This window comes from Anabas testudineus, chromosome 13 (assembly GCF_900324465.2).
Source record: "Anabas testudineus chromosome 13, fAnaTes1.2, whole genome shotgun sequence".
Taxonomy (NCBI): domain Eukaryota; kingdom Metazoa; phylum Chordata; class Actinopteri; order Anabantiformes; family Anabantidae; genus Anabas; species Anabas testudineus.
In genome coordinates this window covers 16,245,243-16,270,690 of record NC_046622.1, presented here as the reverse complement: position 1 = coordinate 16,270,690, position 25,448 = coordinate 16,245,243, and the positions used below count along the sequence as shown (strand labels likewise).

General features: G+C 38.4%; 2 protein-coding genes across 4 annotated transcripts; one reads left to right on the top strand and one right to left on the bottom strand.

Annotated features, from left to right (window-relative positions):
• Nucleotides 1-240: 240 nt before the first annotated feature.
• On the bottom strand, nucleotides 241-4,920 carry LOC113169990 (proton-coupled folate transporter-like). Its single transcript, XM_026371827.1, has 6 exons — nucleotides 3,891-4,920; nucleotides 2,675-3,066; nucleotides 2,089-2,567; nucleotides 1,731-1,814; nucleotides 1,287-1,443; nucleotides 241-1,153 (listed from the first exon to the last, which is right to left on the bottom strand). Exons 1-6 carry the CDS (start codon nucleotides 4,221-4,223, stop codon nucleotides 1,099-1,101), a joined length of 1,500 nt encoding a protein of 499 aa, XP_026227612.1. The 5' UTR covers nucleotides 4,224-4,920; the 3' UTR covers nucleotides 241-1,098.
• Nucleotides 4,107-25,444, top strand: foxn1 (forkhead box N1). 3 transcript variants are annotated; one of them, XM_026371814.1, is made up of 11 exons: nucleotides 4,107-4,241; nucleotides 5,758-5,810; nucleotides 12,674-12,802; nucleotides 17,501-17,639; nucleotides 18,595-18,888; nucleotides 19,148-19,243; nucleotides 19,380-19,510; nucleotides 19,737-19,833; nucleotides 21,714-21,921; nucleotides 22,180-22,641; nucleotides 23,127-25,444. In XM_026371814.1, exons 4-11 carry the CDS (start codon nucleotides 17,520-17,522, stop codon nucleotides 23,444-23,446), a joined length of 1,728 nt encoding a protein of 575 aa, XP_026227599.1. In that variant the 5' UTR covers nucleotides 4,107-4,241; nucleotides 5,758-5,810; nucleotides 12,674-12,802; nucleotides 17,501-17,519; the 3' UTR covers nucleotides 23,447-25,444. The 3 variants fall into 3 exon arrangements, with proteins under 3 accessions (XP_026227599.1, XP_026227590.1, XP_026227580.1); XM_026371805.1 differs by having other exon boundaries at nucleotides 12,674-12,813; XM_026371795.1 differs by lacking the exon at nucleotides 12,674-12,802.
• The last annotated feature ends 4 nt before the right edge of the window (nucleotides 25,445-25,448 follow it).

Here is a 25,448-nt window from a genome sequence, read left to right as displayed (position 1 = left end):
ACATCCTGCTTTATGATTTTACAAATGATTGAATTATTTGGTTGATTTGCATCTTGCAGATGAATCCAATCATCATCAAGATGTTGTTTCAGCTTTTCAGTTCTTTTTTCTGATACCACCTTATTACTGTCTGCCTCCAAAGTCCATCCCATTTATTAAGTATATGCTGTGGGACTGACATTGGCATACTTGAAGCAGTAACACTGGGTCCCATTATTTGTCATTGAGTGTGAACTTTTTTATTTCATTATGATCAGAAATAAAATATGTTGTCCATTAACAGTGACATGGTTAATTTGAACTTTCATTTTGTGTGAAGTGTAAACAGAAAAATTAACCAACATAATCATTAAAAAATATCCAGTTCTGTTGAAATACACAAGATGATGACTTATTAATATTACATGAGTGATTACAATGAAGAACAGATCATTTTATTAGTGTTTCTATGGAATGGTTTCGCAAACAGCATTTCAACTAAAATTATTCAGCCGTTTTCCATTTACTCTCCTTAGCAGTTTATGAGTATGTTGTGTAAGCAAACACTCTTCTCCTCCAATGCAATGCATCGAAAGAACTCCTTAAATAAAATGCTGGTGTAGGTAAAACCATGGATGTCTTATATGAACTGGATACCAGACTCCAACATGACACCCAGTCACCTTACTAAAAACTTTTCTGGCTTCCAGGTTCCAGCATGTGCACTATTGTGTACTATCAATAATTATTACAGCATGTTATTTGGCATTACACTTTACGGAAAATGTATCAAAACACCAATGAAAGCATTATGGAAAGTCTCATTGAGTTTCCAAGGCCAGTAAAAATATGACAAAAATGACACAAAAAAAAAAGACAAAAACTGGAAATCCTGTTGATTCTTCATCCTTTAGTCTTTAGTGTGACTACTTGGAAAAGTCCTGTTGCTGAAATATCTAACAACAGTCAGCTGCCCCGTAGCTGTGCTCTCATATTAAGTCACTCCCAGCATCATAGACAGACCTGATAGATGTCTCTGTGTTGAAGCTCAGAGACAGACTGATGCCAAAGTTCAACTTTAATTCTCTGACAGGATCTCACCCTCTGCGCTTCTTCACGTCAGGATCCTGTGGCATCTCTGTGGTCTCTCCTCTGGTCTAAACATTGCAGGATCCTTGAAAGACAAACATACCGTATGGTAATTCCTTGTCTGTTCTTCTTAAATACTGTACAATTTAAACACAATAAAAATGAACAAGCTAAAATGCACTAGTACAAAACAGCGAGTGAAACAAGAGAAGCCTCACCCAATTATTCCAGAGGGGATTAAGAGGATGATGGCAGCAAAAAGAAAGGGGAAGCCCTTCATGAAGTGCAGGGTGGCTGGGTACAGGGAGTTGAAGACACCACTTCCCACCAGAAAACATAAACTCTCCACACAGGCAACAGAAGCAAACAGGGCACCTGGTGAAAAAATACCAAAACACAATTAAGTATATAACCTGCAGGACAGAAGCTGCACCTGTAGCTTTGCTCATTTAATTATGGCTCACTGACTCATTCCACAAAACAGCTGACACAGCTCTCATTTCCAGATGCGTCCTATTCATTTGTACAACCAATGTTCATCTTTTTAAGCCAGACAATTTTCACAGATGTGGACTTTTTTTGCTGTTTAATTTTATTGTTATACAGTTTGTTGTGTTAAAACACAGATTTAAACATGTATGTTAGTACATAAACTGACTGACCTTGCTCTGAAGGATCCACGAGTTTGGACAGCTTCGACCTGAGCACAGGTGTTGCAGCCATGAAGAGGAAACACAGACCATAACCTGGTGCCAGAAAAATAAAGAGATTTCCACTTTACAAAAGTAAATTGTTGTGTGTCGTGTGTGTTGCTTTTGTGCAATTCCAAGCAAAGAATTGTACTTAGTCACAAATATCATCGTGCTGAAATGATTATTTTATAACTTCTCATTTCTGTTTAGTTGTGTAATAAGATGTTCTGATAAGATCTTTTGTTTTAGTTGAAGAACTATTAGAAAACAATATTTCATTCAACCACTGCATTTTAAAAAACCTTCTGTAGGTCACTAACTCTCTCACCTGTGAACATAAGTTGGGTGGTGTCAGCTACAGAGAAGACCAGCAGTCCGGTGATATTAGAGGCCAGACCCACAAGAGCGACCCAGGAGTCCTTCAGACAGTACTGCATGATTTTCAGCCCCAGCAGACTGCTCAGGTAGGCCAGATGCTGAGCTGCCGAGCCATACCCGATGAGTGCGGGTCCCCAGCACAGCGGTGAACTCAGCTCATATAACACATACAGGTCCCTGCTGCCGAAGTGTACAGTCACCACCAGGAAGAAACATAGTGTGTAAAGCCACAGCTTGCATCTGTGAAATCCTCCACTGCCCTCACTGCCATTGCCTCCTGTTGAGTAGAGGTGCCAGACAGCCTTATGGTGACGGGAGGTGAGAAGCTTTGCACTGGGGTCTGGCGGTACAGACTCGCGTACAAACAGGTAAGCATAAAGAGCTGAAGCCAAGTTGGTGGCCAGGACGAGCCAGAATGGGTTGATGTACCTGAATGAAAGCGTAAATATAAGTAATGATTCAAGCTCTGTGCATTGATGCACGGGATATAGGCATCTTATACAGACTGTGCCTGTGCAGCATTAGCCATCTCTCACCCTTGTGCCCGCCGCCACTGCCCTCCAATGATGCTGGCTAGCATGCCTGAAAGACCCAGACAGGCCTCCAGCACTGCCACCCTGAATGTACGGGACCTCCTGTCACTGGTATCTGCCACGTAGGCAAAGCAGCCTGCAAGGATGGCATTAAAATCCCCCGAAAGGCCGCTAAGCAACCTGCCCACGAGAAAGTAGACCACAGGTAGCTTCAGATACATCACCACTAAGTAAACCCCAGCCTGCAGGGCCATGCCAAAGTTGGGGAGGATGAGCACTGGCCTGCGACCTGCAAGGTCACTCCATGAGCCCAGAAGAGGCACCACCAGCAGGCCTACAGCAAAGCCCCCCAGGCTGATGTATAGGTTCCAGTGGGCTGTTAAGGTTTCTACATCCTGAAAAAGGAACAGATGATCACAGTTATCATATAAGGTGGTTGAAGAAATTTGAGATGTCCCTAACCCACCAGTAAATCTCATTTATCTTGACCCTAAATCTAAGTTTAAGTGTAGGTGTAAGTTGCCTAACTACTGTAAATGCAAGTAACAATACCATATGCTCTTTTACCCAGTATTACCGCTTCTGAGTTAATGCATCAGTGCACAAATTGTGCTTGGTCATCACATCCATGCTGCTTAAACTTGTGACTGCTGTTCCTCTTTGGTCAAAATGTTTGTGGGTTAAACACATGTTGATTTTAAAGTTGTCGGGTCAAATACCCTTAACTGCTCCAAAGGAGTTGACTTTATTAAAACTTTCAATATTGCTTTATAAGAATCTAAGAATCATTAAAAATGTTACTTTCAGATTCATATTTTGCATGAATATGTAGTATGAGTATAAAAGATAGACTTTGATGCCATGCCTGTTATTTAAACATCATAAAATCACACAAGGTGAACTTTGTTCAGTTGGCACCAACAATGGTTGATTAGAGACAAAAACACAGTTTGACTATGAGCTACAATCTTTAAAATGACATTGCTAAGCAAGTAATTAAGTTTTTCTTTACACCCCTTCTTATTTTTATAGAACAATCTAATTAAAACTTTGACGAACTGTTTAAGATTTGTGAAACACTCCTTATATTGTTATTATTATTATTATTATTATTATAAAGAGGTGATTTAGCTGCAGACGTGAACTCTGAACCTGCAGAGTTTCCGGGTTTGTCCAGCAGCTCGTGCCGGGCGTCATGGCGACGCTGGACTAACGTTACCTTCTGGAGCGGGTCCGCGGGCACGGAGCTGTTGCTGCACTCCGACCTCTTGGAGCCGTTGTAGCCCAGATCCTCACTGATGCGGTCCCACAGATACTGAGTGGACAGAGGAGCCTGCAGGGCCACAGAAAACATGGAGAGAAACATCACTGGCTCCACCGACAGCGGCCGCCAGCATGGGAACGGTGGTCGCACGGAGCGGGTGGTCGGTAACGGTGACGGTACGTCGGCCTCCTCTTTGTGGTCGAACGAGTCGCTGTTCGACGTGTGGTCGGCCGAGATGGCGTTGAGGACATCCCCGGGAAGAATTGCTGCGGTGTCCGAGTCGTCCATAGTGGAGCTGGGTTAAGTGTAAGCATTAACTGTGCTGACATGCGAAACACTAACCTAACGTCGAACTGTTTTGCGGCTTCTCCTTTCTCCAGCTAGCGGTGTAGCCATGCAGCTAAGCAGCTAGCTAAACATGCTAACGCTTGTTTGTTTACACCAGTGTCCTGTTGAGTAAAACGCGCTGCACGGTGAAACTCATTTCAAACAACCAGCTCAGCACAAGTGCAGGAAAGAAAACGACAGTGGTGCAGATGAAAGCTTGGATTTAGCAACCTCACCTGGACGATTAGATGAACTACACATGATCCATCTTCACACACAAACTTCAAGCTGTTGTTTTAACTAGCAATTTGCCGTGACATCATAAAACATTATCAGCTGAAATATACTCCAGATAACTTTAGTAAAGTAGAGTCTGTTAGTTGCAGCAGCACCACTTCTGCATATTTTTTAATGTCTTCTGTCCCTTCATGTAACCCCACATTGACTCTATAATATTCAGTTCAGGACTGGTGTCTAAATATACAAAGTAGTCTGGCTTAGACTAAACCATAGAATCGGGCTATAGTGAACTGGTGTTTTAACAGTTTTATCCTATGTAATATATGACATCTCTAAGAGTTTCCTTAACACACCTGCATCAAATTACTGATTATAGCATATGTGTATTTGCAGGTCATGTTGCAGGCTACTAGAACGACACAAAAACTAGAATAAAACCAAATATCTGCATAAGCAATATCATGCACATCATACAATGTAGGACAGTAGTATCAATCCGAGGACACATAGCTATTTGATAGTCTAACTTACATATGTAAATAATTCTTCACTCAAAAAAAGAAAAACAAATAAGTTCTAGGGGAACAACAGAGTGTTACGAAATATTTTCAAAGATAATATATAATAACAATGCTTACAGTACGGAATTGACATCAAACACGTGTCCGTCCTCTGATTGATACTACTGTCCTACATTGTATGATGTGCATGATATTTCTTATGCAGATATGTTGTTTTTATTCTAGTTTTTCGTGTCTTTCTAACATGTGGCCTGCAACTACACATATGCTATACTCAGTTGCCATGACTCAACTTCCACATAACTTCACCTGGATGACTGAGAATCTTCACTGACACACTTATTTATGCTTTTCACTCCTAGACATCGTGGAAGGATGATCTGGTTTGTCTACATTTCAGCCTTTGTGAGATGTTTTTCTTTGGAATCACTGTGTTTTTATGTCACACCTACTTAAGGTTTTTATAAAACCTAATTGATATGGCCATTTCTCCTCCTACAACATACATGCAACAAAAACAAATCCTTAGACAACCCTGTTCTTGATAAAATTTGCAATCAGGGTTACCCAATTTCACAGTGAATGATTAAGCCTTATTCCTCCTATTACTACATCAGGTTCATTATAGGTGTAAGATAATGTGTCTAGACTTGTTATGCCGTGATTGGTCTTTAGTTAAAAAATACAGACAAACAGCTGTCATATCTTACAAAATCATGTTTTTTTTTCTGCAGATTATTGGTCCTGGTTGCAGAACACATGGAAACAAGCAGGCCTTACTCTAAAGGTAATAAGATGTTTTTTATTAGCGAGACGTACTGTCTTCTGATATATTTTAGGCCTCAGGCGTGCTAAATATGGATACTGTATCCAATTGTACATCAGTCCACATATATACAAGTAAAGATCCATGATTTTGAGAAGAGAAAAGCTAGATGACAAGTTTCAGTTCAAGGTTGTATGTCCAACCATACCCACCATCACAGAGAAACTAGTAAAGAGCCTTGGCAAGGTGTTTTGCAGCTCGCTGAGCATCCATCCAGGTGACCTAGTCAGATTTGAATGGTTTGCTGAATCGGATCATTCTGGTCTTCTAGGTAGATTAAAATAATGGCTCTACCAGCATGTTATACTCCCTAGAATTTTGTGTATAAAGTGTCAAAATCAACAGTGGAGACATTGGAGAAGAAGGTCCGCAGCTCCCACAGAAGATGGGTTGAGCTACCAAGGTGTCCCAGCAGCACTGGGCACAGCAACGATCTACAACAACCTGGCAGATTGTTGGAAGAAGAATTTAAGGGTACAAGGACCAATGAAGTGGTGCTGTACTGAGAGTTGGAAAGATCTAATGGTGGCGGGAGGGATTAGTATGGCACATATTGCTATGTTATATTGCATGTTGCATGCAATATATTTGCATGCTATATATTTGTTAACAATTGGGGATTAATATGATCCCACTTCAAAATGGATTATTTATGGTATCTTTAATGAAATTGACAATCTGTTTTTACATTTCTTGTGTTTTTCAGAGTTAATTTCCTAAAACCACTACATTGCAAGGTAACGTTTGGTAATCAAAAAGGATCAAATACATAAATCTGGAGAAATATCCCTAGCTTTACATTGTCTTCATAGCTTTGACATGTCCAGGAAAGGCCTCCATCAGTGACCCTTTGTACCGTGTAATCTCTCAACATGATGAATTGAAAAGAGGGATCATGTTCCGGGGCTCAATCAGTCTCATTAAATCCAAGACCACAATCTCTGTTTCCTTTAACTCATCACAATTCATGTCATTTTGAATGGGGACATTTTATAGTCATTGTATATCTAACAATATTTAAACAGAATATAGAGTAAAAAAAGATATTTAAAATTAAGGACATAATGTATTATGTTTTTCTTTATTTTTCTTTAAAAAAATTCACTCAGGCAGCAGGTATTAAGGTGTTCTCCTTACTATCCATTAGTGGGTCATTATACTGGACTGCAGGAAAAAAGTGCATCAATTTCAATAGTCCACTTCTCATAGATTCCTAGCAGCTACACAGAAAAATGTTGTGTTGAAATTTAGTTGTATTTAATGTTTTAGTTGTATTTATTTATTTTTTTCTGCTGGAGTTCATACTTGACTGGTCCACTGTGCTCTAGTCTTGCAAAGACTAGCCCTAAGTACAATAACTGGTTACACACAGTTTTCAATGATTCTTCTGTAAATAAGTGAAGAGGTTAATAGTTGAAATGTGGCCTTGTGTAGGAGCAGAATATCAACTACTGAGGGTATATTGACCACTAAATATTGTTCTCCTTGGTGCAGTATATTGTTGTCTTTGTGTCAGGTATGTGAATCGTAGTACTGTAATCGACCTGGTAGCCGATCCTCTGTCCAGTCCTGGGTTTATTTAGGAACATTTTCATGTCATTATCACACCAGACCCTAAAGATTAACTCTAAATACATATTTTAAATATGGTTTCTCAACTGATAAGTAACACTTTGCATTGTGGCAATGTGAACAGTGTTTTACAACAACGCCTGTCTTCTTTATCAGTGTGCTTTAACAGACAAAGATACAGTCAGTAACTTTTACTGCCTGTGACAACGCATCTTGCTGATTCAGTGCTTCTTTTTCTTCCTGAGATGTAGCCTGATAGCTCTAAGGTCAAGCCTGTACGACAGCATAAATTGTGCTCTTCCTTAGACAAACCTCTTTAGTATCAACAATTATTTTTTTTCTCCCGTGGTAATTCAAGTTGAGCGTGTCATGGTCCTGCCTGCAAGCAACAAGGTATTTGCTACTCAATAAAAGGTGGAAAAGAAGGGTGTTTTGTACACAGAAGAGTGACATAATGATTAACACATACTACACTTTAAAAGGGGTGAGGCAGACTTTGTGGTGCCAAAGGCCAGTTCTTGTGAAATGTTTCATTGCAGTTAAACACTTAACATATACTTTTGATAGATTAACAGTTTATTATGTTCCTTTTTATCATATTGAAGTGTTCTTTATGGTCACATCATCCTATCTATAGGGAACAAAAACAGTCTTTCACAATTTTTTTTAAAGCTTTGCCTCCTAGGTAGATGCAGTGCATCTCTCTCTCCATCCTGTTGTCACTTGTGGTGGCCATATTTACTGAATGTTCTAGCAGCACCTTTGGTCTGATGAGTTCGATTTAGTTCTAACCGCTGTGTCTTTGTTAGACATAGAGAGAGTGAATAGACGGTCAGTCAGTGTGTGGTTCCTACTGTAAGGCATGGAGGAGGGGTTGTGATGGTGGCGGTGGGGTACACTGCTGGTGACACTATTGATGGTGTTCATGTTCTTACATAGTTTAGATGTCTTAAACTACAATGGTGAAATTAATAAAAATAAAGAAAACTGTTTATTAACTGTCCAAACTGACTTACGGTGTATTTATCAAACCTTTCATCACGTTTACTTTGCTCTTTCTCAGTATTAATATTTTCTTAGCTATGAAACCCTTCACATGTTTGTAAAAAAAATTGGACTGTAGCCACTTTGGCTACAGCTACTGCAAAGTCATGGACATGGTAAAACTTTTAAGAAAAAATGGAGAGCATGAAAGTCGGTATGTTCACATACATGCAGTACTAGGATAAGGGCTCATATCCAAAGTTTTATAAGCAGCTTAGATTAATCCTTATATCTGATCGTCATTATGTATTTGCATGCACACAATATCCCCAAATTACCATAGTAACTAAATGTAGACTGACTGAGGAGCAAATACACCATACATGTCTCAGTAACTTAAGAAATTGGCATCAAAATTATTAGACTGGTATTACACCTACTTTGATGGCAGTGACAATCTGTATTGCCTTGTACCATGTTTCATACATAGTTTAGTTTATGATTTTTCAGGTTTTTCAGGTTACCTTTCTTAAAGTCATAACCATCAACATTTCCATTAACATAGGCTGTAGCCATACATGTGAATACTTACCCCTCATACAATCTTGACAGGATCTTCCCTACTAATTTCCTTAGAGGACATTATATGTATTGTATGACACTTCAAAACATATATGGTGTTTGTAAGTGACAGAATATTCTAATAATGTGGACTAGACATTTTGCAGGTTCACTGTAGTTTTTGACTGAGGCTGTAAAATATAATGATGAGTTCAAATCTCATTGACCATCTACAGTATAGGATTAGAGGCACTGGGTCCCCAGTTGATTTAAAGAGAAAGAAGGCAAATCCAGTCAAAAGGGAAAGGAAATCAATTCTACGAAACTGATTGAGAACCTTTCATTGAGCTACTTGGCAGAGGGCCATATATCTGTCGTATGTGAAGGCCTGGAGCAAAATGGATTTTGGAAATGGTGAATCTACAGTAAACAGAAGTCAAAACACCGAGCACTCACGACATCAAAAGCGTTCCTGTGATATCTAAAGAGAATTCTTCTGGTATAGACTAAAACACGGCATCTTTCAACTCCTTCTCGATAAACTGGTTTTCATAATAATGGATGCTAAAGCAGTTACGATGGATGTCTGTTATCAGAGGTAAGACAACATCTTTATGTTAACTTTTCATTACTTTCTGGTCTTTTTGGCCCAGCATGTGTGTGGGCTTCATATTAGATCTGTAATGTTGTAATGCTGCAGAAAAGTTTCAGCTTAAAAGCAGCTGGATTGTTATTAGCTTTACCGCTTGAATGTGCTTAACAATTTTGAACATGTTTTTCTTTAATAAGAGAGTGGAATTAAATGGTAATTTTGTCATTTGGAGAGACAGCTGCACATTTTATTATGAAATATCCCTGGGACAGAAAACCAAGAATTTATATATACTGTACCTCACCCTGAGCCAAAACGTGAAATATTCAGTTATAAATCTCACTGCCTCGGGGACTGTGAATGTTTTCCTCTGAATCTATAAGACACTCATAAATCACTGTTTCTGGAATATGGAATTAGATTTTACACTCATGAACATGTAGTATTATTTCATGTTTATGCTCCTAACCTTTTTTTTTGGAAAGGATAATTAGAATCATTGTGAAACTGATGAAAACAATTAAAACGGGCTGCACCTTTAAACCAGCAAAACAGACAGGTTAGGGTGTGTTTTCATGCAAGAGATATTACCAAATAAATCCTTGAATAGATAACAGAAAGTATTGTCTAAGTAGCCAAAACAAAATAATCAATGTAGTACTATCACTAAATTCATGAAGTAAAAACTCACCCATTCATGTTCTTAGAAATGCTAAAGATCACTGATCTGTGATTGATTGTGTAATCAAGCAGCTGTCATATGCTGTAATTTATTTTTCTGCACTGTTATGACTATAAATATAATGGGATGGATATTAACTATATTAAAATGTAGTTTTATTTAATAGTGTTGTGGTAAAAGAATTAAAATGATACAATCTGTTAAATAAAGAATTCACAGAGGGTGTGATTAGCTGTGAGACCAAGCTCCATTTTACGTGATCATAAACCAAAATGCCAAAGAAGCATTGGTTTAAGTTAATGCTGTTTTTGCTTTAATCAAGATAAGGATAGGTAATTTTCCTTTTAATTCATTCCTTGATCTTTTTTTTTTTTTCATGCTTATCAGGGCTTAGGCTGTAGTGGCAGCAGGTTAAGCAAGTCTTTCTCCTTTGCGAATTCAGTTGAATTAATTTTAATAACCACACAGCTAACTGCTAAAAACTGTGATAAACAAAGGTATTGGGGTGTAGTAGGTGGTGTAGTTACAGCTACAAGCACCTGGATTCCAATCCATCAGTGTGGGTCTCTCCAGGTACCGCAGCATCCTCTCACACAAAGACATGGAGTCAAGGGTTAGAGGTCAGGCTTAATTGCTGACTCTAAAGTGCCCATATGTGTGAATGTTTGTCAGCTCTGTGATAGACTGGCGACCTGTCAAGGCTGTGCCCTGGCTTTTGCCCAGTTACAGTTGGAATTGGCTCCAGCACTCTGTGACACTTAACAGCAAACGTTGTAAAGAGTATTGATGGATCTGATGGTCAAAGTTATTAGACAAATTAAAATGTTGGCCTGATGATGGCATCAGTTGAGGCATCATCAAACTGTCATCCTCATGGAACCGTATCTATCAGTTTTCTATGCTTAACCATCCTGTAGTTGTTAGTAAATCTATTGAAGACGATCCAGATACAGTAGATGAGTCAGAACAACTAAGGAGATGTTGAGTCAGCATGTCTAAATTCTTCCTGAATGACAAAATACTGATTTGCATTTTACACAATATAAGGTTAATTCAACTGACCATTAGCTGTCACCATGCCATTATGTATTTGTTTTTAAACAGGGTTTATGTGATTTATACACATGCTGAATCTCGGCATAAGTCTTACCTTATAATTAATGCTTAACAGTCCTGACTGACCATAAGCACCGATTCAATATTCATAAAGTATTAAAGTGTCCGTAACATCGTCAAGCTCTGCATAAACATGATATTGCAACTGAGAACACCTGTGCTCCGGAGTAATTATTTCTCCCGAAGACAATGAGACTTTCACTGAGGTGCCCCCTGGAATCTGTTCCCACATTACACCCTTCTCAAGAACTTCATCTCTGGCAGAAAAAGCCTTTCGGCAGTAGCTTGCACTGTAACACAAGAGTTTATTCAATCTGTAATTAATCCTCTGTCTCTCTGTCATTCTGCCTCGCCCTATCGCTGAGGACAGGGTTTGTTCAAGGTATAGCTACGAGCTAAGGCTGCTGCAGTTTTCCTGGTTCACTGGGAGGATAGGATAGGAATCTACCTGTATTGACATACCTCTCCCTCTCTCCCTTTCTCCTTGAGTTCTCTGCCTTTCTAACTCGTTGAGCCTTACACTGTTGCTGTATATGTTTAAAGAAGAATGCAAATTTAAAACTTTCGGGAAAAACTAAAATTCTTGAACAGGCACCCGCGTGGAGCATCCTAAAACAGGTGCAGGAGCGCCCCGGTGGTTCTGAGGTTAGTTTGACTTCACATCATGCACACCACAACAACTTGATTGCTAGATATGTCTATTACTTATAGTATATTTTTAACTCTTAAAAGTTACATGAGAAAGTGACTTCCCCAGACTGACTGCTTCTGTTTACCGGAGTAGCTGCTGCTTTGTGGTTCATTTTGCTCCAGCTGTAAAGCCGCATGCGTTCTTGCATACTTCAAATACTCTAATGATCATTCCTGTGTTTGCTTGTGCACATATTTGTTCAAATGTGCAAGAGTTAAGTGGAACTAAATCACATTTAGACACACAGCCTTTGCCATGGGTGAGCTCCAAAACCAGGGCACAGTGCCCGCTCTCTGCCACTGGCTGTGATCAGTAGTGTATCTTATGTCCCATTCAGACAAGTAACCATTCAGTCCGGCCAAGAAAGACTGATGGAAGGAGGAAGAGAGCACTGCCAGCTGCCAATGAGTGCACCAGTAGATCTTTTGGAACCTGTTGCAGCAGGTTTTTCTTTTTGTATATCTTATTCCTGGGCTAGCCTGGACAAGTGCCAAACACACACACGCACACACACACACGCACAGAATGAGGATGATATTCTGAGCTGCCAAAATCTGAAACCAGCCCATCAACCACTTTCATACATATTTAGACAGTCAATCTAATCGTAGTGTGTCACTGTCAAGGTGAAGGGGGCTCGAGGTGCACGGATCCATAAGGAAAATGGACTCAACATGTGGACAGAGGTTACAGGTCTGAGTGAGACAATCTGACTGAAGCTACTAATCTGAGAAAGAAGATAGAGCATTGTTGAGGTAAAGGTTAGGTGAGTTTGAATCTATGTGAATGTTTGTGTTTTATATAACTGCTCTTATATACACCTTGATTCACATCTCCCTACAGTCTGTCATGTCTATGTAAAATCTGAGAGACACATTGCAGCACTGTACTGTGCTGTGCTGCAGCTGTAGGTGTTGAATTGAACTTTGCCCGGCAGCTCACATCACTGTCAGATTATAATCTTGACAATAAGGTTCAAGACAGATACACATGGTCTTTTCTCCTGATACCCACAGGCATCATGGATAATGGCAACTTCATAAATATTTGTGTAAAGCTTAGATTTTTGTGAGAAACATGGACAGAGTGTGCTGATAGCTGCACTATGATCCAACCAGTTGTTGTAAGATCATGTCTGTACTACAGATTGTTGAAAAATCATTAAAAATTTTAACTGAACTTTAAAAAATGTGATGCTGTAACATTTTGACACTTTATTTTGTTGGCGAGGATTAAAATACTGTTAACATTACTGGCTGTTTCAAATAAAGCTCAGAAATAGAACTGGTCTATTACCCCTAATGTCTTTAATTAATTATATGCAGTGCAGGTTGTACTGGAACCTAGAAACCCTTTTGTAGGTACAGGTGACTTATTCACACAAGTTGCAGGAGTCGTGATTCTGTTTTGTGACCAAAATGCATTTTATCTTTTATGTGGCTTTTTTGGCCGAGCCAAAGTAAACATTAAACCGCTGCAGCTTGTTGACTTTAACTAGTGATGTTATTTGCTGGCTGTCTTCCATGCCTTGCCAGTAATTGTCATTGCCTCAGTTACATGTAAAACAAGCTTCATGATTTGCATATAAGAATCCTGTCATGTTACAACAGAAGGGGAGTGAGTAATGACGTCACATGTGACACGTGGTGATTTTTTTTTTTTTTTTTTTTTTTTTTTTTTGTCCTTAGGGGCTTCTTTACATAATGAAGCTCCAGAAGAACATCTAAGTCAAAATACATTTACGGTACATGCAGAAAATGAACATGTAGGTTATGATCAATGTTACAGATTAAACATTGAGGTTTCTCATGAATAATCAATGTCTTTGCTATTTATTATTGTCATTTATTGTATATAAAATAATAATAGATTTTTAGACTTAATATATTCCAAGACTTGAAAATGTTCAATACAAAACTTTCCGTGGGATTTCTCTTTTATCTTCTTTGTCTGGTTGAAATATTTAAGTTATTAAATTAATTCAAGTGCAGAGTTAGAAGAATTATTCTTTATACGGGTTATTGGCAATACAAATTTATAAAAATAGTAAAGTGTTAAATAATTTATTTACTGCTGCAAAATGTATCTATACCAATATGACAACTATTCAGCAATTTAAAAAACTATCATGTTTAGTTAGTAAATGTTTATCTGTAAAGTCATTATAGTTGTCAAATAAATGCAAAAGTGTAAAGTACTTAATCACCACTGCAGATGGATACATTTCTACTAACTTCAATAAAAAGCTCAGTTAGATGGTGTTTGTAATATTAAAACAAATACAGGTAAGCATGCATCAAAACAACTGACACTCAACATGCTAAACTAAACTTTAACAAACAGATGAGCCAATTAACCAGCATAAAAAAACTAATAAATAATAAGCTAAGTTTTATGGCAGTACTGGCTATTAGAACAATAATGCAGCCTATTTTCTACACAGTTTCTCACCAGTCTAGTTATAACAGTGTTGTTACACTGTTATAACTAGACAGTAGTCTAAGTTAATGTGACAGTTTTAACATGAGGAAGACCAAGTTAGACAAATCAGGTGGTTACAAAAGCGGGTACAAAATTCCCTCTTTCATGCTTATGTGTGAACTGAGTAAAAAACAACCAAAGTTACTTAATCAGCGCCGCTAAAGGTATACAAACTACTAATACTCAACCAACGTTCAAACAACGTGACTGTCAAAGACACAGAAACTGTGATGGAAAATATAAGAATATTTTGTGATTTCCGTCATTACCATTTCAGTTAAATGTTACATGTTTGATTAATCATAATTGACCAAAATGAAAACATTAATGCAGATTTCTTGAGAATCTGAGTGAGGTCAAATTGTATTCACAATAACATCTTTAATTCAGTTGCACCACCTCCTCTCCCCATTAAGACCTGTTAAACCAGCTTTCTGATGATTATTTATACTACTCAACAACCTCAGGAGTTTCTGAGCAGCAAATATGACTCAAGTGCCCTAATGCAAACAGAAGCAAATAGAGACAACAATCTCAATAATAAACATGGTCAAAGTGAAAAGTGTCAAGTAGTGCTGTGCCAGCTTCATATCAAGGGCACTAATGATTTTACCAGATAATCTCCAAACACACTCTTTTAACCGAGATATTAAAAGATACAAACAAATAACACAAAGCTTATTTGAACAGATCAGTTCCTGCTCACACAGAAACAACTGATTCATGTTCATACACTGTCTGTACTGTATCCAGTTTGTGTCTCCCATTTACTTTATTTGAGTTACATACAGTAGCTGTGCTTTGTCTTCCAAAAGTAATTGCATGGCTCAAAGTTGATAAACCGGTGGTAAACATACAACACAGTTGTGAATGTTCTGTATTTCCTAAATCCTCAAGGATTCTTTTAGCCACTTAGAAAAAATATTCACCCTGCTGATAACGTGAACACAGTCAACATTTAAATGTGTTATTTAGTATGGAAATAATAAAAAAAAACCAAACATATTCCTATATAGCAAATTAAAATTTAGTTTTAGTTTTGTTTTTTTATTTAAAATGAAATATCTAAATCGCACCATTTGTTCACTGCTCAGTTTCTTTTAATGGTGTGTATGCTGAGAAGGCTATCTACACACATGCAGACACTACTACTTCTCTTACTGTAAGTGCCTCCGTTCTGGCCGGTGGCAGCGTGTCTGTCAAGCAGATGAGAGGATTTGTTGCCACAGTGTTGAAAAAGGCAATTTCTCAACTTTCACTTTGACACTTTAGTTTCCTTTCATCTGAGAAGAAACGGCTACGACTGCTGCTGCTCTATTTCAGTCGTGCACACACATTGCAGGAAAGGTCGATTCAACTTACTCTACCTCAGCATTATTTGGCTTTGTGTGATCTAACCGCTATGGTTTGTTGGCACTTTTAATGAGCTTGGTTTATGTCAGGGTTGAGGTTACTTTTACTGGAACCCGGGCCACGTGTCTCTCACTTCTGCTGGGATCAGATGACACGTCTTTACACTGTTAAATAAACTCATGTCCCCTGTACGTCCACTCATGTCAAACTTTGATGCTTTAATACACTGTCACTGAAAGTGAACTCAGCTGTTCACACGCCTGCACTTATACTGTCACACGACACAGTATATTGTATCTCGCAGATTTACAATAATGACTCAACAGATATGATCTCGGAGGATCAGTGACAAGAAGTACTTTATCTCAAGACAAGCTGTGATTCCTATCATGTGTCAACAGGCCAATAAATCAAAAGTAGATTTTAAAGAGCACCTTTTTGGCCAATAGTATTTTTCTATTTCCTATCTCCACAGATGGCATTTTTAGAAACAATAAAATTATAATATAGTAAAATTCTAATATAATTCTTATTATTATTATTTTAGTAAAATTAATTAATAGCCTTTTCTCTATTGTCATCCATATAGATAGATAGATAGATAGATAGATAGGCTAATTTCTATATATTCTGTATTTACCACATGCTCAACAGTCCAATCTGTGTGCAAATTCAAGAAAAGGCTGATGTTCCCTGCCGTAACTTACTTTTCTTTTTTTTTTTTTTAACAACTAAATGTTTTATTATTGTGTTTATTAATTGATTACCAATTTCTACACACAACTCAAGTAAAGTTGAACTGATCTCTAGTGCTGTCTTGCACCTTGCACTAGTATTGGGCTCCACATGGCTATGTCCACTACTGATTTCTGAATCATACTTGATTTAATAAGCATAATTCAATCTTCAACACTACCTGTTAAATAATGCTGTTCCATCATGTAGAACAGATTTAAAGAATAGACATTCATTTAGTGTCTTTGGTGATGTTGTTGGGTCTACATGTGTAATTCTGTGATGTGATGTGAAGTGATGGTGAACCCCTTTCTGACAGTTGATCAGCCCAGGCTGTAACACATACAGTATTTTATACATTTAGACTGTATGTAAACTTCAAAATACATCTTGTAACTTGTTTTGCGGTTTGTATCTCTCACTGCACTTCAAATCATTAGTCACACACTAATGTGGGTTTTTGGTCTTTAGCCAACTAAAGATTAAATTGCTGTGATGTTTGTTACCTGTCTTCATAGCTCCTATAAGATACATTTTAATGACTTTAGTGTTCCTCTTTTTATATAGTGATTCATTGGTTAAAATGTCAATAAGTAGGAGTATTTTAACTCTAGATACTGTATTTATTGTGCATCGAATGCAACATGAAAATCAATTAACGTTGTTGTTATTAATTGAATGAATGTGAAATTGTTGAAATAAATGATTTTGTGCAAATAAAAGTCAAATGCAGTCAGATACATCATCTGCTTGATTATGCATGAAGTGAAAGTGAAAATAAAGTGTCAACAGGATTAGAAAACACCACTCAGAAAAGATTATCAGCTAGATAGATTTTTTTCTCTCTCCAGCTAAAATGTTGTGTCTTTAAAATCTCTTCACAGGAGCAGTTTTTGGTGCAGAATGTCAGGCGACCTGACATTTCCCCTCAGCAACCCCAAGTCTCAAACATCAACCCCTCAGGCCAACATACGCACCTGTCAGCCCTGTGGGACCTCCTGCCAGGAGATGGCAGAATCACAGGTACTGAGCTGCCCCAGGCATTTCTGTTTTAACCTGAAACAACACATTCTCTAAACACTGGAAATAGAAAAGCTGTACTGACTCCATAGCTGCTGTCTGCCCTGCACACAGGTTGTGTGTGAGAGCGACATCAACATCTTGAGATGACAGAAATCACATTAACTCTAGGTCGGTTACTGTGGAGACTTACTCTATGACTTACTCAGTGAACTCAATAAACAAATCCTTCTGTCTTTTCTCTCCCACATAATGTGTCAGACAGTTGATATCAAAATGTGTAACACACAGCATCAACCTGCGCAAGTTTACACTGGCAGAAGATTCAAATCCTAGTTGGACATTAGTTTGATACCTCAGGCCTATCTTTTCAAATTTTCCTACTTTTACGTTGAATCAAGCATCTGTGAATGGACAGAGACAGTGATCTCTGCCCTTATGTTACAAGGTGGATTCACTTCTAGAACAGAGTTTTTACACATATGTGGGATGATTTGTGTAACTTCTGAACAATGCTGGGCTAGCCTTTTTACTGTTTTTATGCTAATTTGCTTTCTGGTGGATGCAGCTAATTTTGAGCAATAAAGTGAAAATGCATATTTCACAAAATGTTGGACTTCTCCTTCAGCCAATAAGACGTATAGCAGATTTAAAAACGTGTTGTACTGCCACAGAAGTATACATTTTACTACATTAGTATTCACATACTGCATGAACACACATGTCAGGTCAAGAGGACAGAGGACTTGTAACAGTACATGTGACTTTTTTGTTTTTTATTTTTAATAAATTTGCAAATATTTCACAATTTTTAACCTTGTAATTATGAGGCATTGCTTTAATTGTGGTGAAAAATTGAAAAATTGTGGTGAATACTTTTTGGATGCACTGTACATATTTAGTGACCAGTCTCACTCTGCCACAGACTAAAGAGGATATCTATGTTTGTTTCATCCAGAAAGAGGCAAACACCTTCAACTTTAAGACTGTGGCTGCAAACAGGAGACACAGTGCTGATGGTGTCATCAGTTCAGAGTCAGGTTCAGCATTGGGACGAGGCCCAGCTGAGTCTGCCCGTTTCCACCCGTACCGCCGACAGTTCAGTGGCGATGGGGTGATGGCTGCAGGTTGTCTCCAGCAGTGCTCTTCCTCATTCAGCTGTCTGCAGGAGGTTTGTAGCCCTGACACTCATTCCTACAGCTCCAGCAGTGAGGCATCACCATCCTGGGACCAATACAACAGCAGTGTACAGGTTTGTAGACTCATCATTTTAGCCGTGCCTGTTTTTTCAATGAAGTATTTGTGCAACCTTAAAATAACATGCTGATATGAGGAAAGTGACTAATGAAGTGTTGAAAAAATAGTAGTGGTGCACAGTTTATTAATTACAAATAAGAATGAATTTGTTATGTTAAATATCAATTTCAGGGCTCAATTTTTAATTAATTAATTTATTTAAATAAACACAATTCTTTATGGAACAATTTTCTTTTACTTACTTATATTTGCAGAGTTCATATCCAGAACTAAGTGCTGTACCCGTGGAGCCCTCCTGCTTCCTTCCTCAGAGCTATCCATGTTACAGCTCATCAAGCCCTCTACAGCAAGTGAGTGAGTGTGTTGGTCGAGCCATGGAGGAATGCTAAAGATGGGATATGTGGGATAATAGAATAGAACCAGTGATAATTATTTAGGCTCATGTGTGTTGTTAATCCAGACTGTGATTTTATGTTTTATCTACAGGTCTCATCTCCACTGTACCCTACTAATGACCAGTCCCCCAATTCCAAATATACTGTCCAAAGTCTCTCCACTCAGTCACACCAAGACAGCAACCCACAGTCACTCTTTCCCAAACCCATTTACTCATACAGGTAAAGTTTTAACTGCATCACATTGGATATATTTTTGCCAATATTTATAGTTGTGTTTACATTTTTTAGGCAATTGTAAGTAATAATTTGTAGAATAGATGGCATTAGTTCTTCCAAGAAAAATTGAGAAACATTGAGTATTAACTGTTAATCTTAAATATAAATCTACTATATAAAAGATGCAATGTGAAATGTCTTTCATTCTTTCAATCTTGCATTACTGCAGCATTTTAATCTTCATGGCTCTGAAGAACAGTAAAACAGGAAGTCTGCCAGTGAGCGAGATCTACAGTTTCATGACTGAACACTTCCCATATTTTAAGGTACCATGCAATACATATCACACACTGAACTGAACAAAATAAGAGAAAAACAGGCTCATTCGCTGAACAACAATAGGATATTGTTCATTTCTGTAAAATAGTACACATTTTCTAGTGATGGTGTGGCAGTAACAGTGCTGACTCTCACAAACATCTTGATCTCAAAGCAAACTTCACCTGGACAAAATGTTCCGACTGTGACCCTGAAGATGTTGCGACCCAGATTTCTTTTCCGCCTGTTTGGCTAGTTCCTGTTTAGGGTAATTTCTTTAATCACAGGTGGATGGCAGTAATCCTGGAACAAGACCCATGTTTTTTACACAGTTGTTACGATGGTGATGATGATGTTGATGTTATTTTTCTATTACCTAGCCTAATGGGAAACGGCCTTCTTCCCCTTCCTCATGAGTGCAACATCCAGTGTTATTTTGTCTTTTTCATAGATGTAGTGGAAAAGTTTGTCTCTAGTTTTTTACTCTTCTCTTTGTAGCTGAAGGATTCACATTTGCCTAATTTGACTCATCAAACCATAACTCTGTTGTACAACTTGTGACATTAATTATGCCCATAATATCCTTACACCTGCAGCTAGGTTGTTCTGCACTAGCTGGGCAGTGACTTGTTAAAACATGAGGGAGTAAAATGAGAAGATGTTTTGTATCTGTTTAATATTGGCATTTGGAGGGTTATGGGACTGTTCAACCATTCAGAACAGGAAATCTGATCATTAAAACTGAACATACACAGTATAGTTATTAAATTTTGCCATAGAGCTAGATTAAAAGATGTTACAAATTCATGGCCCTGCAATTTAAAATTGATTAAATAAGGCAGCTGCGGGGTGAAAACTCTATTTGACCCAAAGTTGCCACCAATACTGTGGATATTTCAAAGGACTTCACATATCTACAAATCAAATAAGTCCAGACTCACCCCTGGAAAGAGCTCAAAGACTTTCTGCCATTCATATTCAAGAAGGCACCTTATAGATGGCTGCTTTCCAAACAGCTGCCTGTAACATTAAACACAGGCTGCAGGGCCAGAAAATCCATAACACAGATGATAAAGTGATACTCAAAGGAAAAAAAGCTGTGATTCCTGAGATACATAAATACTTTGTGAATATTGTCAAATATGTTCATTTAAGTTCAGTTGAGTTCAGTAGACACTTGCCACAGCAGGCAGATTTAATTTACTGCCTGAGCAGGTGGTGGCACAATTGATATGCTATGTGTCACAATATTCTCTCCAGTGGGTGTCCTCCTATCCGAATCTCTGTAGGTGCGTTGCAATGAATTTGTAACTATTGAAACTAGAATGTTGTCAAATTTCACACGTAGACATTAAAGTTGAGTCAGTCAGTGGCTGAGAGCTGCAGCGAGACCAGATGTCCTCATCCAAGAAGAAGTCACTGTCAGCACGTTTAGCTTTAAGTAGCCACACAGAGCTGCTTGTGTAACTGTAGACTCTTGATCTTGTGAAGTAGTTGTTAGCTGAAAGGAATTGTCCATCAGCCAATATTCATTCAGTAATTTATTTTCAAGCTACCTGTTTCCTGCTCCTGCATTGTGAGGACTTTTTTCTATTATTTTTCTTTATTCTTCATATGCAACAGATCATTTCTGAATAAGTTTCGAGCTGTTTGTTAGACAAAACAATTTATCTGAAGAAATCACGTGGAGGTTTCTGACATCCAGAGAAAGATTTGAGATGACCTGATCAGTCTAGTCAGCCCAGCAGCCCTAAGCATGTGGGCTCATACCTCGTCACTGCAACATGAAGTAATCGGACATGACATTACACAGTTAGAGCAGATTACACAGAGAGAAATTGCTTTTTTTAACATCTCCTGCATTAACCCTATCCTCTCTGTTGTCCAGACAGCTCCTGATGGATGGAAGAACTCTGTGCGTCACAACCTCTCCCTGAACAAATGCTTTGAGAAGGTGGAGAACAAAAATGGGAACTCGTCTCGTAAAGGCTGTTTGTGGGCTCTCAATCCAGCCAAGGTAGAAAAGATGCAGGAGGAGCTTCACAAGTGGCGTCGCAAAGACCCCATTACTGTCCGAAGGAGCATGGCGAAGCCAGGTGGGTCTCTTAAAAACCCTGAAAGACATCATGGACACGACGGAAAGTATTAATAAAAAGCAAACGAACTAGAAACTGTCAGGAGATCGATTGTGCCATGAATTCATTTGAGAAAAAGATTCAAAGTTTAAAGCTGTACTGTACAGATATTTGATCCTCGGATCAGTTTGGCTGACCTACATTATCAAACTCGGGTAGTTTTCTTAGTGCATCTTATTTAGTGCATTTTATTTCTTCTTCTCTTTTTTCCAAATGCAGAAGACCTCGATCGTCTGCTGGGAGAGAGACCTGACAAACATAGGTCTTTGCCACCTTACACCAACCCAGCTCTCTTATCCAGAGTGGCCCCTATCTACACCACCACCACTTCGCCATCTTGTCCTCCAGGCCAGCTTCGACCACCCTTCCTCCCCATTCAGCGGCCTCAGTACAACCATATTCAATCTCAGCAGCCCAGCTACCTTCCCCCTGCTGTTGCTCATCCCAGTAACTCATTTGCTCTGTATTCACCCTGTGCACAGCAGCCTGCAGCTGGTGTTCCACCAGCCGCTGGGAGCCAGAGCTCACCAGTGGCTGGGAAAATGCCACCTGTTTACAATGCTGCTCTACAGGCTGAGTGCAGTGTTGGCCCCAGGAGCATGCAGGACTTGCTGTTGGAGGGAGATGGCAGCTATGATATTGATGCGCTCAATCCGAGTCTGACTGACTTGCAGCTGCAAGGTATACTAAAAAAGAAATGAGCCTTTCTGAAGAGAAATCACTCTGTATACACCACTGTAAAAAGGATTTGTTCAACTTCATCGAGCTTCTGCAGATATTGTATCGACCAATAACATATTTGCATAGCTGATATCATAATTAAACATTATATATTACAAGAGAGCTTGCACATATAATTGGTAGCAAAGTATTTGTCAGCTCATATGTACAAAACATACACATTTCCAGGCATATAAAAAAGCTCACAAGTCCACACTTGGTTCCTTACTAGCAAAGCAAGTTTATTTTAAAACTGTGAAATGTTCTGCTTGGTACATACGGATAATTCCTAAGCCAAATTTTTGAATTTACTGGATGAAGTCATTCTTTTTTTTCCTCATTTTTTTAAAAGAAAGAACTGGAAAGTTCATGTTTAGATGACCTCAGTTGGACAAGTATTAGTGGTATTCTACAAAACTCAGCTGATGTTTCCCTTGTATTTGTAGGTAACTTGTGGGAGGAGATAAGGGCAGACAGCCTGGTGTCTGATCCACATATTACCACCACAACGCCGTCCACTACCTCATCCCTGCAGGACGGCCACATCCAGAGCAGCTGTCTGCACATTATGCCTCCTGTCAGTCATCTGCCACAGGTGACTTCTATTGGTCGATGCAAAGCAGAATATGAGCATGAGGACACAGACAGCGGAGAAACTAGTGAGCAGCGTGGCTGTTTGAATGGACTGCACCCTGTGGTTTATTCTGGGGTAGAGAGTCTGGCTGCGTACCTGACCTCCTGTACCACGTCCATCTCTCTGATGTAAAGAAGTAACTGATCAACTTCCCTGAGCATTAATGTACTACTATTGAAAGAAAGCAGCTTCATGCCACAGTGTTACGTTGGTGGTTATTTATCTGTCTACCACTGTGCAACAACCTCCATGGAGAAACTAATCCTAAAACATACTTACTGTTTGCATCCAGAGTCAGCAGCACTGGATGTTCCTGCTCACTCTCGTTGTCTTCAGCCACACCAGGCAGCTGTTTTCAGCTGGTAATCACAGTAAAACCAAAAACAGCCTCCACATAAATAATATCCCTGTGTTATTAAAATGTTGACAGTACGAACACATGTAATTTACATTCAAATTACCGAATTTGTCACAATTAACGTGATATTATTTGTATTAAAACAAACCTGTGAGAAGATCTACTGTATATTCTACAGTCATTGATAGGTGGTGTCACAGCAACAGTGCAGTAAGACTGTTGTCACACAAGATGGCAGCAAAAACCCTTCATGACCTGCAGCTTGTTCCACATGATGAATATCGTTTATGTATCTGAACTGTCATTTCGTTTACTCTCTGTTTGTAGTTTTACGCTTTCTGTATTAGGTAGCCTGACAAACAAGAAGGTGACTACAGTAGACCAACTTTAACAAATATCATTTTTATACAGCAAAGAGGTTTTAGCTTTAATGTGTTAAGTATTGTAATAAATGTATTGAAGAGCGTTATTTTTAAGTAAAGCTGAACATTTAGAGTCCCTGTAGTGTCACAAAGGTATTTTGTTCTTTGCTACACTTGAGTATTTGACCTTTACTTGATGCATGTGCAGTTTCTCTCTTTGTTCACCTTAGATCTGAGTTGAAATGAATAAAGTAGGGGAACAATTGATAATATTTGCATTTTAGAGTCTGGAGAAAGAGTGGAAATTTAATTTTAGAATTTAGGAAAAAAAATATTTTCATCTGATTAGTAACAGTAATGAAATTAAGCAGACAAAACACCTATACTATTTCTTCTATTTATTTCATTTTGAGTTGATGTATTGTCTATTGAATTAACTTCCTACAGGTTCTCATTGATAATAATCGGAATTGTTTTGATATTCTATTGCCTGTCCAACAAAACTATGTTCAATGTAATGTTTCCTCTTTAGTGAAAAAAGTCAACATTTTGAAAAAATCCCATATTTATTGCCATGATGGAATTTTGACTGGTAAAACTGTACATACTTTTTATATTTTATACTTCAAACATTTATCTTAATTAAAGTTTACACAGTGTTCAGCACTACAGAGAATGCACTGGATATCAAAATTACTTTTGCTATTGTTTGTTTTCTGACACTTCAAAGTGGCTATTCATTTAAAAAATACTTATGTCGCAGTAGTACTATGGACATGGAAACATAAAACAAATGACACATAAACAAAGTAGACATCTCTTTTGGTCATTCAACTGATTAATGACAGATTGAGGAAGAAGGACTTGGTCATTCAGATGCTGGCTACTACAAATTTAAGAAACTTCAGGAGTAGAAATGTAATGACATTTCTATACAAACTATATAAATATACATTAGAGTGGAATTATTATTTTAATCCTTCATCAGGTTAACATTTCTCTCTTTGTCTCATGATGGATTTTGGTACAAACAAGACTCACTATCAGTTTTTCCTCTTCACACTAATGACCATCAAACCACACAACATGTAAATTAATCAGTGTTTTCCTGATGATCAAGTGGAGCCCACATTTTCAGACTGAAATCAACAGTATGCACTGACACTGCATGGGTTTGCTGCCCACACACACACATGCACACACTCAGGCAAACTGCTGATAAAACTGGCAGAATTCAATGTTCCTGCAAAGAGGCAAAAGGGAGAAATCTATTGGTCGCGCAGGCGACTACCTGCAACGACACACATGGGATGAGACAAGAGCCTTTAATGCCAGTCATTTGTCCATCAGTTCAGCCGTTTCTGGTCCTGACGTAGTACCTGGATCGTGGAAAATGTCTAGAACAGAGAGGAGT

Bases quoted from the DNA above. Each gene is read 5' to 3' on its own strand.
- foxn1 (XM_026371795.1), top strand. From the start codon at position 17,520: ATGTCAGGCGACCTGACATTTCCCCTCAGCAACCCCAAGTCTCAAACA. The intron at 17,640-18,594 runs GTACTGAGCTGC...TGTTTCATCCAG, and splicing joins AGGAGATGGCAGAATCACAG to AAAGAGGCAAACACCTTCAA. The intron at 21,922-22,179 runs GTGGGTCTCTTA...TTCCAAATGCAG, and splicing joins AAGGAGCATGGCGAAGCCAG to AAGACCTCGATCGTCTGCTG.
- LOC113169990 (XM_026371827.1), bottom strand. From the start codon at position 4,223: ATGGACGACTCGGACACCGCAGCAATTCTTCCCGGGGATGTCCTCAAC. The intron at 2,568-2,674 runs GTGAGAGATGGC...GCTTTCATTCAG, and splicing joins CAGTGGCGGCGGGCACAAGG to GTACATCAACCCATTCTGGC. The intron at 1,815-2,088 runs GTGAGAGAGTTA...TTCTGGCACCAG, and splicing joins CACCCAACTTATGTTCACAG to GTTATGGTCTGTGTTTCCTC.